Below are 13432 nucleotides of genomic sequence, written 5' to 3'. Positions count from 1 at the left end.
GTGATCTGATTGCCGTAAGTTATGTGTAATCAATTGTGTTATGAAATAACATTTCCCATAATTATCAAATTATGTGATATGCTTATTAGCTAATCGGTTCATCAATAACAAAACTGTCCGCCTCCCTCTCTCTCTCTCTCTCTACTCACATATTCCTCTCTCAACCGTTCTCTCCGGGAGAAATAAAAACACAAACACAGGCAGCGTTGTCTTGCTGTCTGGCCATTTGGAAAAAATGCGCAACAGTTGCATGAAGGGGCAACAACAATAACAAGCAGGGAAACCAGCAAACAATTGTCCTTTCTGCTGTTGCCACCAACCCGCTTCCGCTGCTGCCTGCCACATGTGGCAACCGGCATAATTCGACACACTCTGCGCATGTGCCCACAGTAGGAAAACACGACAGCGGACAACGACTTCGTGTCCTGTGGTGACTGCTGTTCGTCTTGGCTTTCGGCTGGCGTCGGTTTTAGCTTTCGCCAGTATCGGACAGGTCCTTTTGGGCCAAGTCAGTTGCAAACAGCTTTCCGTTGGAGACAGTCGGTCGAGGAACGCGCGCGAAGGCGAAGCACAAGGCAAACCAAACTCGTGACGCGTCGGGAGACGAGAATCGTAAAGTGACGAATGCATATCCGTCCGTCCATAGCCACAAAAGTAGTTCCTGTTCCATAAGCATATATAAACGTACATATATGATATATATAGCCATTACCATTACCATTACCGTAACCATAACCCCGGCCAGAGAAATCATTAATAAACGTAAGCGGTAAACTCGTTGAGTTCTCTGAACGGAACGTGCTCTCCTTTAGTCATCATCTGCCTCAACCTCTGCCGGCATCAGCATTATCCGCGTCTCTCGTTCTGGTCGCGGTTAACGCTCAGCGGTCGTCGGTCGATGGTCGACGGTTGACGCGCTGTTGACGCTGTGGTTCGTCGCGCGTGCTGTGACAACCAGCATAAGCGGCAAGGACATTCCCCAAGAGCCCAACCCAGTCAGTCGGTGAGGCAGCCACGCAGCCAGGCAGCCCTAAGAGCCATGTTGACAGGCTTAAATGGGGCTTTGAGCGCTTAAATTTCAAGGCGCTTTTCTCATTACACCCATTGTTGTGCCACCAAATGATATATGACACCCGAGCGAAAATATATATATATATGAAAGTGTCTACGAAAAGTGTGAATTCATTCTCAGCTGGCAACGAGTGAGCGAAGAGAGCAGGCAACCAAAAGGATTAACCTCGCCTCCGAATAAAGTGCTTACAGCCAAGAGTCTGTTTCTCTCTGTGTGTGCGTTCGTGTGTGCTTGTGTGTGCGTGTAAACTGGCCATAAGGCTGTGGCCAAGAGCTGTGTCGAATTGCCAATGAAAGGATTAAAAGCATAACATTTCATATCAGTTGACAGTCCAGCGAGCGTCCACAGCACGAAAGACGAAGGACGAAGGAACGAAGGCCGAGTGACAGCTCTTAAGCTGATTGCGTTTTGATAAGTAAGCATTTAATGTGTTTTGCTAAACACTTTTTTCAACACTCTCCATTCGATACACACACACACACTCACTCCTAAATGGGACACACACTCGACACACACCAGCAAAGCGTCCCCTGTGCTCTGCTCTGCTGTCCGTGACTAGACGTTAGACGACAGTCAACACACGACCCACTTCAAAGTGAAACTAAATAAATATTTTCAGATTTCAGCTGGACCTCAATGTTGAGGCTACACCGAGCGAAAAGTCGAGCAAGCAGACAAGTTGACTTCGACTGTGGCCAACTTAAAAACGATTTGTGTTGAACTTTCTCTAATGCCCAAAACATCAGGCATATGTTCAGCACACATTTTGTTCCAAGTGTTGTGTGTTGTTTGTCGAGTGTCTGACACTAATTGCAAATGGGCGACAGTTCAAAAGGCTTTCTGCCAACGCCCAAAAGTAGGCAATAAAAAGCAGTTGTTCCTTGTAATGAGATTTCGAATACAGTTGATGGGCTGAGCACATGAGCTAAATCGGATCACATTAACCAGCTCACACTTATCCCCATCCCAGGGTATCTTGAGTCGAGTCGCGTTCGTCTAGTTGCCTATTAGGCTTAAGCGAAAGTAAATGGCCGCAAAATCCGTTCAAATCAAATGTAGCAACAACAACAACAAGAGCAGCTCAAAGCACTTGAGTATGCCCAAAAGTTATGCAAATCTTGGACAGTTTCTGAATGGGCACCAACCTTCCATCACCTCCATCCCCATCTCTCCGCACATTTCCGCACGCTAACGCTTCAGACACGCCATGGTGAATGTTGATGGAATGCCTAAGTGCTTAGCATGCGGAGGCGCATGCGAGGGGGTGAAGGGGCATCGTTTGGAGGTACTGGGGACACGCTCTTGAGCTCATAAATGGGCAAGCATAAAGGACAACAATGGCCGGCCAAAGTGAAACTAAATGTTGCCCTAAAAAGTATGCTACACATTTTTCTTTTCGCTCCGCTAAGTGCACGCCGCCCGACAAAGCAGCACAGCAGAGGAGGATGGATGGAGGGGATGGAAAAAATGCATAGATTAGGCACGCTTTTAGCGCTTACTTACCAACACGATTTCGTCTCGATGTTTCAATTAGTTACCCCCAATAAAAAGGAAAGCGTCCAAGGAACGTATCCTTTGCCTTCTCCTTTTTTGCTTTGCACTTTATAGTTGCCAGCTTAGCATTGTTATGAATATGCCATTGTCTGGCGCTTCGGGTGAAAATATCATTTTAATAACCTGAAATGACAGTCATAATAAATCAATGATTATTGCCCCATTGTCCTCCTCATTGTGCTCAAGATTACCCAGCTCACATTTCACGGCTTTAAAATGAGTCGTTGAATCGTCGAGTCGTCGTCGAGTAGCTCGACATTTTTATGGCATTCGACAGATAAAAGTTGCGGCCACTCGCTCGACTCCTCTTCGTTTGTGTGTCCTAAGCTGCGATTCTGTCACTCTGTCTGGGTTATAGCCATAAATTTATGAGACAACAGAGAAGTGCACATTGTTTGACTTATCGAAAAGTGCTCGCATAAAACATAATTGAGACTCGGTTTATGAAATGTGAAATGATTGCATTTGATGTCGTATTATAATGCGATTGAGAAATCACATCACAGATTTCTCTTGTGCATAATTGAATTAAATGTCGTCTCGCATTTATCCGAGATTTTGTCAGGCTCAAATAAATGCAGCAGCATGTTCATTGAAAATTTCACAAATTGTCAATTAGATTGCAGCAAATTAAGTGGCAGCCACAACGGCAACCAATCCCAATTGCAGCTCTAATTCCTGCCTCGTTCCCCCTTTGGAATATTTACTACACATGTGCGACGCATAAACGACAAATCGTACTCTCCTCTTCCCCCTTTTCTCTGTCCGCTTTATCAACATTATATATGCCTCCCTCGCTCTCTGTTTCGCTTCCGTTGTGCTCTGCACAAATGAAACAAAATCGCAATAATGGCCTCCACTCGGCATCTGTCCCTTCCCCTCTTCGGCAGCCCTTGTACGCTGGTCCCAAATGTAAATTAATTGCCTGTACAAATTAGCCTACAGGACGACGTCGAGCATTTCGGACATTAGGTTCAGCACAAAATGTTCATAGAAAATTGGGCTTTTGGTCTGCTGGCATATATGTATGTATGTATGCATATAGTAAATGCGCCTCTACCCAATTATCCCACACACTAAATAATTGCACCCAGTTGGTTTTAATCGATTGCCCAACTGCAATCTACGCTCACCAAGGGGTATTTCAATGAGTCTCGAGATCAGCCCCAGATTAGCAGCATGTTTTATTTGCCACCATCAAGAAAGAATATTATTGTTATGAACTTGTTTGTTGACACATTTAATGGCAACTAAAAATGCGGTCAGAGAATGCAATTGCATTCCAGTTAGTCAATTACTTTATTGCTGAAATGCAAAAGGAATAAATCAATTTATTTGTAAATTGCACTTTTCATCACTTTACTCTTAGAATTGTGGTTAAATATTTTGTTAAAATGAAACTTTAAGATGTTTGTAAATTAGATTAAATGAAACACACAAAAATTGTCTTAGAAAATATGTTGCTTTAATTTAATAAATTATTCAGCTAAAGATGAAAAAATGATAAAATAGTTTGTTATACGAGTATGAGAAACTTTTTCACATTGTGGTTGAACTACATTTCTCGAATTAAAATTAAAATAAAGACTTATTTGTATTTTTATGTCAAAATTGAATAAAGTTCGGTTCAGCTAATATGAATGTGTTTTATAGAGATACAGTTTGAAATTATGTTAAAATAGTTTGTTCAACATTTTATTGTTAAATTAGATTATATGAATGTGAATATAGTGAGAAAGCTTTAAAATATGTTAAAATATTAAAATTGATGTAGTGAGAAAGCTTAAAATTATGCCAAAATAGTTTGTTAATTGCGAAACATTAAAATTTTGTAGCTAAAAATGATTTCTTTCTTTCTTTCTTATTCTTTCTTTCTTTTAAATTGACTAGAAAATATAGCTCAGATTATCTGAATTTGTCTGCATTTAGATAAAGTTTCAATAAATTGTATAATATTAGTAATATAAATATTTTATATACTATTAAAATACATTATTCATTCACTTTAGCTCAGCTCTTAAAATTGTGTGTCTATAAAAATACCTATTGAATTTATACTCTTGGTATCATATTTTTAAATATTTTTATTTTTCCCATACTTGCAATAAAGAAGTCAATTTTGAAGTAGAGCAGCGAAACTAATTGATGCGCAAACCAAATAAAGTCTGCAAAATTTAATAAATAACAATTTTGCTAAATGAAATTGAAGTTTCATAAACTGCAGCAAATAAAATTCAGTTTCCACTTACGAATTTATAGATTGAATTATGGCAAATAAACATGCTTTTGGCCTTAAGCTTTAAAACATTCCATAACTTTGCAGCTCACTTGTGTTGCAATTTATGAAGCTCACAAATTTTCATCAAGTGTACTACACTCGATTTGTTTAACTTGGGAACGGGTATCTGTGAATAGCTCTGAGCGTAAGCAGGCCATGGCAGGCCAGGTAAATAGATGCAAATGTCGCTCTTTATTTTTAATCAGCTATCAAAATGTAGAGCTGCAAATTTATCTGGACCACGCTGGGAGTGGTAAATATTTTCCACTTTTAGGCGCATTTTAATTTGCTGCTCAATTCTCTCTCACAACATTTTTTGTTGTTGTTGTTGCCCCGTTTGTTGTATTTTGTAAAATATTTACGCGAATTTAACGAAGTCGACACAGCGTATAGTTTGTTTTTTGTTTTGCAGTTTGTTGTTGGTTATTTTGTTGCTGTTTTGTTGTTTTGTTCTCTGACTCCTGGCGAATAGTTGAAATGTTGTTGCGGACAGAACAGACATTAAAGTTAATGAGGCAACTGTGGCAACTGTTGTTCACCGGGAGGCATGCAACCTATCTCTGTAGAGTCAACTGTGCAACACGATAGCCAAATGGCCGAGTGGCCAATCCGATGGAGGGGGACAATTTGGTGGCAAACTATTTGGCAAATGAGCAAAGTGCCAAAAGGCATTGAGTTCACTTTCAGCAATATGAAAATCTCGAATTACTTGAATAGATTTTTCCGTCGGAGAGGGGATCGCGGGGCAGCTTAATAACCACGGCGATGCTCGGCTCGTGTCCTCGTGTTTTATTTGTGCCACCAGCAGTAGCAAATTCTGTTGCCAGTTTATCATCAGCAACCGAGCCTCACCGCCCTCCCTTCCCCCTTGTGTTGTGCTTCATCCCCACACTCGGCAACTTGTCTGCAATTGAAGCAAAAGCAATGCCTCGCGGCTCTTGGCAACATGGCTGAGCAATTGGAAGAAGAAGCCTAGAAATGGGAAATGGGAAATGCGAAAATGGGTACTGGGAAAATGGGAGCAGCTCTGACTGGCATTTAAAGTCGTTGTTTTTGAGGGGATACACAGGATAAGTGAGAGGGGGAGAGAAGGGGAGAAGCGCTTAGCAAATAGCAGAAAGAGAGGGCGAGACTGTGCCCCCAAAGGCTCGATGGAAGGGATGGAGGACAGGCAATTGAAACAACAACGAGGCGGAAATAAAATATTAACTTTGCTCAACTCAACTCAAACTCACGATTCAATTAGAAACGAAAGCCATTTTATAATTGAAACGAGCCCGTCACGCCTTCAGGCATAGACGCAGCTCCCACAAGTCCGGAGAAGGGGTAGAAAGCGGGGTATAAATAGACGCAGCTCCACAAACAATAATGAACATCAATAAATATTGCCAGGCAAAAGAGGAGGTAGCGAGAAATGATGATGATAACAATAATGTGAAAGAAAAGTCGAGGGTGGGAGAAAGATGATTATTCATTAGACTTCGTTCGATTCGTGTAATTGAAAAGTTTTTCCTTTTCTTTTTGATGCCGCTCAATTTGTCACTCTCGGGGAGGAAAGAGAAGACTCGACTCGTCTGACGGATGATGCGTGTGACAGAGCAGAAAATTTTACTGCAATGTGTCTTCAATTCATCCAATTGCCGAGTCCACTTCCCTTTTGCCCCGCCGCAAGCTGATTATGATTGAGTTGATGTCGTTAATGTGTTATCGATGACGGGACTGAGCGAAGGCTCCACCATCGAGCGATTGCTCCTCGAATGCCGCTGAGAATGCTTGCCACTTGCCACACGCCACACGATTCGAAGACAGCTCAAGCAGCCAAGCCAAGGAGGGAGGTAAAACGTTGGCAAAACGAATCTATCTGACAGCCTGACTGCTTACCACGCTTCCTGTTCTCTGTTTGCCTGTCTGCTGCTCCATTTAAATCAGTTACATTGCTCGCAAAGTAAACACAAACACACCCACACACCCACAAGAGGCATACACACACAGATACACACTCTGCAAGTTGTCCTCATGTGCTTTTACATTTTGTTATTTGTCTTTTGAATTATTAATGGATTCGTTGAATGGCATCGGCTTCAGCTTCAGCTTCATCTTCAGCTGCGATTTCAATGGAAGCTTTAGCTGATGTCCTGATGATCTGGCTCTTAATCAAGTGAGTCGACGCCAGGAGCAGAGTCTTCATCGCAGATAAGTTTAATTAAAAAGCCAGGCACATTCCTCAACTGGACCACAACGACAACAACTTGCATTGAAAGTTGAATTGCGTTGACCGCGCATTGCCAAACTTTAAATAGTTTTTCCCAGGCGCCGGGAAAACTCTTCTGTTCTCATGCCAAAATGGCAACGGCAACAAAGTTTGCTGATTTCGATTTTTATTGTGGCCAGAAAAAAACTACATTTCGCTGCTATGGAGATGGAAGAAGCTAAAAAATAGAGTTGAATGCAGGAAAGCAAAGCAAGCAGGTGAAATTTGAAAGCGGTTTCTTGGCAACAATTTCATATTGGAGCCACTTGACTGCCACTCTTCTTCTTCCTCCCAATGCCATTTCCATTTCCCTATCGACTCTTGACTTTCCACCTGCCGCTGTTTGGAATTCTATTCAGCTAGTTGCATGCAACATGAAGCAGCAACGCAGAGATGGGTGCAACCACTTGAACCACAAAGTCCACACAAAACATTTTTGCAAGCAAAAAGTTGTTCCTGTTTCTGTTTCTGATTCTGTTTTGAGTCAAAGTATTTGTTTGTCTCGTTGCCTGTTTGTTGGCTGTTCGTTCATTGCCAATGGCCACTGTACTGCATAATTTATGGCAGAGAAACACCCAAATATTAGCTCGAATTTATTAAAACATCAGACGAAACAACTCATGTGTGTCGAGAGGATGACGAGGGAGAAAAGTGCGAGCTCCAAAGCTGTTAATCTTTTTTTCAACTTTGTAATTACTTTTGCATGCAGAAAAGTTTGCGAACTTGAAGAGAACATTTGGAAATTGTTTTCGCAACAAGAAATAAAGCCAAGCCACTCAACCACAGCACCACAATACCAAAGCACCACACACTCCCTCCAACCACACAATGTCACCAGCACACAGAATAGAGTATAGAGAGTAGAGAGTAGAGACTTCAGCATCTGTCCGAGACTCAACTAAATCACTTTCTATTCAACAGGACTCTTTAACGAGCGACGACACAAAAGGACAACGAAAGCAACCAGGACACGTGCTCAACACCAACAACAGGCACTGGCCACTGACCAGCGGACGAAACGTTGCCAACGTGACGATCCACACAATCAGCAACACTTGGAGGAGGAGCAGCTACCAGTTGGTCAAACCAGCAGCAGACAGAAGAGTGAGAGGGAGAGGGAGAAGGGCGAGGAAGAGCCAATAAAAAAAGCTAACGAAAATGCTGATGCCGCTTGCAGTCGACAGGCGAAACCAGCAGCAACAGCAACAGCAACAGCAGCAACAAAAGCAACAGACGCAGCCGCAACAAAAACAAAACTGGAAAAGTTGAACCCATCGCCAGCAGCCAGAGGGAGAAGCAGAGTCTGCGACAAGAGCAAAGAGAGGCTGAAAAGTTCCAAATTTGGCAGACAGAATCCTCGTAGTGCTCCACGTCGTAGCGCTTTGTGGCCGTATCCGGATGCGGATGCGGAACTGTTAGCAGCAGTTGCCGTCCTCGTATTTCGTATTTCGAATTTCAGTTTTCGAATTTGATTTTAACGCTTCTTTGCGAGTCAACGCAGGACTCTGCCTGTTTGCCAACTATCAACAGCCAACTGGCAACTGGCAACCAAATCAAAGTTGTGCCCCCAACGGAAGCAACTCCCCAGCACTCTATTCCCTCAACTCCACTCCACTCTTCTGCTCAACCAGAACGCCTCAATGATCACACATTGAAATTGGCTGCCATCAAGATTCGAATCCATTGAAATGAACAGCAGTTTCATCGGCGTCACATGCGCTGACAAGTTATTAAGAGCACGTCTGGGTTTAACCGCAATAAGCCTGTCCAGACTATAGACTACAAACCGAAGAGAGTTCCTCATTATGTCTGCTGTTTATAGTGTCTGCTGTCCCAGCATGTTGCTCCTCCTGATCCCACTGCTTGCCTGGCAGACGCCTTCGGTGAGCGGATATCTCAACATTTTCATCAGCCACCACGAGGTGATGAAACTGATGGGTAAGTGACTATTCCTCCCAATACAAACACAACATATTTCGATTCGAAAATAATCATTAGCACAGTTGGTAAAAGTTTCAAAAGGAGACACGCCTCTGTCGAGTCTCCGCCCCATCGATATGATTAATAGTTGTATGGCAAAGTGCGACAGGACAAATTCATTGCTCCTCAGCAGGAAAAACAAACAGCTCAGCAGAGAGGGGGAAACAGAGGGCAGGACATAGGCCACGTTCTAGTCATTAATAGTTCCAAAATAATTGTTGACCATGACGACAACAACAACCAAGAGAACAGCGACAACAACAACGACCACAAAAGTTGCGCGAAAACACGACAAAACAAATCCACACACAAATCGATTTCCGGCTGAAGTCACCCTTGTCCCCCTCGCTCTCGTCCTTTCCTTGGCACCTTCGCCACCCTGTTGACAGCTGCAAGTAGCTGCTCCTCTCCACTCTCCTCGTTTCCTCCTTTGGTTAACGACTTCACAGTCCGGTGGAACAGTTTGTTGTTTGTTTTCCTGTTTTTCCGTTTGTTGCTTCACGCGAGCGCTCATTATTGATGGCGCCAAGCATTCAAGTGCCTCCAGATCGACCTTGTGCCATTCCCATTCCCATTCCCATTCTCCTTCCCCACTCCTATTCCAATCTGAATCCCAAAGCCACCTCTTACAAAATAGTTACTGTAATAGGCATTCATTCGGCGTGCCAAGCCGGAATGACGTTGTGCCTCCTCTGCTTTAGCTCACATTGATTAATGGTGCTCGGCTCCAAAGTACGATTCGAGCCTGTTTCAATTCCTTTTCCCTTCTGCTCGTCACCCGCAACTACTCCATCATTCGTGCGTTAACTGTGCACAGCATTTTCCGGCACTTAATCGTAATTGAAGCAAAATGCTGCCATCTCATTATGCGAGCTTTGCGCAGCTACAAAAAGTAGTCATGGTTGAATCAGGGCACTTCAATTAGTTAACAGCATTAATATTAATCCACAACAAGTGCTTCACGAATCTGAGATTGATGAATGGCTCGCTAGTAATCGGAGCTACTACGAATCCGTCTCGTTTCTCTCTTGGTTTTTTTTTCTACTCTTAGTTAGAGCTCCTATCGATTTCATTTCACTTGCTAGTCTGTTCAAGTGTGCTTTACACCAGTTTGGTTATGCTTCAGTTCTAATCGGATTTCATAAGTACTTTATTTTGTGCTCTGCTTTACTATTACTTTTGCCTCTTTATGCTTTTTACCACCAGTTAAAAGCCCAGCTCCATTAAATTTCTCAACCCCCTCGAGTGTTTTTCTAACTTGAAATTTACAAGCAGCGTGAAATGTAACAAATTGACCCAACGCCCCCTTTTAAAATGCTTTGCTATTAGAGTGTCACACCCCTCTACCGAACACTCAGAGATCCCCATACCTTTCACCTCCCAACTATCCGTTTCACAGCTGTCCAGTTACCCTTTGGTTGTCCCCATTTCTTGTCGCTAATCCCACACAACATTGCTCGCTTGTAATTGCATGTGATTGACATAAGACCGTGTAATTAGTTTATATTTTCTCTTTAATGTCAACATTAAATATGATTTCAACGATTACCATTCCGCTTCCGTTTTCTCTCCCTTCTCGGTTCGAACTTAACTTAGAAGTGTGTCGCACACATTGTCGGCTATTAAGTGACGACAACATTAAAATTAAACAACTTTTACGCTTTTTGTTCGCCAAATTGTACGCTATGCTTTCCATTTCGTTATCCTAGCAACCAGAAAATTTTCATCTTTGTGTTGCCAGCGACACCATCAGTCAAGGGCGGGTTTCTCCCATTTCCCATTTTCTATTTCCCATTTCCCAGGCAGCTGCCCCTTCAGGAAAACGTTGTGCAAGAGCGCGTAAAAATGCAATTTCAACAAGTTTCACTTTGATGTGCACATTTCTTGGCCTCACACTCACACTTTGCTTCCCCCCTTCAACCTCTCTTTGTGTCCCTTAAGAAATTCGACCCCCTTGCCATGCATAAGTTGGGACACCTAGTGCCTGTAAGTGCAGGCAAATTTCCCTTTAAATTAAAACTAAATGCAAAAGAAATTGTTTTTAATGAATAGAAAATCAGATCTAATAACTTAGGTGTACTGTATTTTGGGCATACACGACTGTCAGTATATAAAACAAATCTTTATAGAAAAGTGAAAGATAACATATCAAACTAACAATTTTTTGTATTCAGTTGACGTACAAACATGTATGTTAAATTAGAACCCAATTAATACTTGATAACTTCATAATTGTAATAGCAGAAATTCAATAGTATATAACTTAGAATACTTAGTATATCATTTAAAATAAATTCAAATTTTTAGTATATGGTATTTTTATTATAGCATTTTCTTTACATATTCCTTTTATCAAAGATGTACCTCATCATTTACTGACTTCTTCCTTTTAAATTCCATCTCTAATTCAATCTGGACTCTTTTGCATTCTTCTTCTACGTTTTTCCATTTACCAGAACAGCTTGCTAGGGCATTTTCAAACTAGGCCAATTAAATGCCCCACTCGACTTTAATTCGCTTTGCAATCAGTGCGAGGCACAAAAGCCCAACTTCTCTGCGACACAGCACAGAAAAAGTAACGAGAGATAGTGCTGTCTATATGGCGCTGTCTATGATAATTTCAGGGAATGCACGTTGCACTCCCACTAATGGCACTAATTATCCTTTTAATCTTTTACGCAAATTATGTGCCGGCATTGTCAAAAGCAGAAAACTGACACCTCTAGCCATGCTAGACACCAACACACAGAGACAGAGACACAGAGACAGAGACAGGGTCTTATCCAGCTAAGTCCCTGGAACCCCGACACCGACAGAGAGACGGTGAGCGTGTCTTATAGAGCTTCGCAACGCAGACCAAGTCTTATCCAGCTAAACTCTTGCCCCCCTTCCAACAGTTCTGTGATTGTGATTGCAGTGGCACGTAGTCGTATGTGTGGCATTGAGACAATTGCAGGTAGTGGTAATTATGGAGCTATGCAGGCAAAAGGGAGTAAACTCAACTCTACCTTTCTCTCTCTCTCTCTCTCTCTCTCTCTCTCTCTCTCTCTCTCTCTCTCTCTCTGTCTCTCTATCTGTTTCTCCCTCATAAACGCGATGCAAACTTTTGCAAGGCGACGGTAAAGTTGCCACTTGGCGGCGATATTAAAGATATGATAGACAGCCAAAGTTTGACAAAGCAAAAGCAGAAGTAAAAGCACTCGCAAAACCAGGTTGAGTGTTCCTGCAACGTGCGGCGTAGGTTAAAGGCTCTTCAGGCAATTGCTTTAAGCTTGCCAAAGTGCCCAATCGAAAAGTCTCTCTCTTTCTCTTTGAGAGTGTGCTGCACATCCGCTTCGAATCAAAACTGAATTAATTAAACCTGTCACAAGTGCATGCCTCTTCCCTTTCCCTTTCCCATTTACATTGCCTTTTCCATACCTGTTTCCTACTTCCTTTTCGTGCGCGTGGCACCTTTGGACAGGACCAGCAGCAGTCGAGTGCTGTTTAGGGTTGAGTGACATTGTCCTTTTAGTGGGTTTGTGCATATTTAATGCGACAGACTTTGAGGTTGTGTTTGTGTTTTTAACATCCAGCACTTAAAAAGCACGAGGCTCTTTCAAGCGTGACGAAATGTGAGTCGCTGTCTTATATTCTTTATTAGCATTTTGTACCCTTATCTGTGTCTATATTTCGTAATTTTTATATTAATAAAAGTATTGCAAACAGCAACAAATTTCACTTGGTTTTCGCTTCGCAAAAAATGACCTGTATTTTAAACAATAATTTCACATTTTGGCATAAAGAATAAAAGTTTTTTCATTTGTTAATTTGCGAGAGGTTAAATTTTATTACGCAATAAAATTTTTTTGTGCAGCATTATTTTATTCATATTTCTTTGTAGTATGTATATTTTTTTTTTAACAATGAAAATACAGCCTTTCAAAGTATATTACTTTTTTAATAGTATTTATTAAATTATAACTGTAATCTTTACAGTAGATTTTTTTAAAATAATATAGACTGTTGCCTTCAGTATTTGCTCTGCTTTGAACACATATGAAGCTGGTTGCCAGTTGCAGCCTTCAACACATTGTGCGCCATCATGGAGTGCTGTCGTGCAGTTTGTCAGCGGAAAACGGAAGCGAAAGTAGCGCACATTGAGAGCAACTTGAAAGGCTGGCTGAACTCAGCGGGGTGCATAACAATTTCGGATTCAAAAACAAAATGAAAACGGCATAGAAAGAAGCAAAGAAGTGGAAGATGATGGAGAAGGGGCGGAGGGAATGGAGGAGGCAGGGATAAAAGCCAAGGAAAA

General features: G+C 42.0%; 1 protein-coding gene across 2 annotated transcripts in view; it reads left to right on the top strand.

Moving 5' to 3' along the window:
• The first annotated feature begins 526 nt into the window (after positions 1–526).
• The window catches only part of LOC133843006 (tyrosine-protein kinase RYK), a 32277-nt gene continuing 19371 nt past the window's right edge, over positions 527–13432 (top strand). Inside the window, exons 1-2 of one of the 2 annotated variants that reach the window (XM_062276346.1) lie at positions 527–762; positions 8077–9093. In XM_062276346.1, coding sequence (XP_062132330.1) covers positions 8961–9093 — 133 coding nt within the window. In that variant the 5' untranslated portion in view covers positions 527–762; positions 8077–8960. Of the gene's footprint in view, positions 1488–8076; positions 9094–13432 lie in introns of both variants that reach the window. The other variant, XM_062276345.1, reaches the window with a different exon arrangement.

Source organism: Drosophila sulfurigaster, chromosome 3 (assembly GCF_023558435.1).
Source record: "Drosophila sulfurigaster albostrigata strain 15112-1811.04 chromosome 3, ASM2355843v2, whole genome shotgun sequence".
Lineage (NCBI taxonomy): Eukaryota > Metazoa > Arthropoda > Insecta > Diptera > Drosophilidae > Drosophila > Drosophila sulfurigaster.
This window is presented reverse-complemented; position numbering and strand designations above follow the sequence as displayed.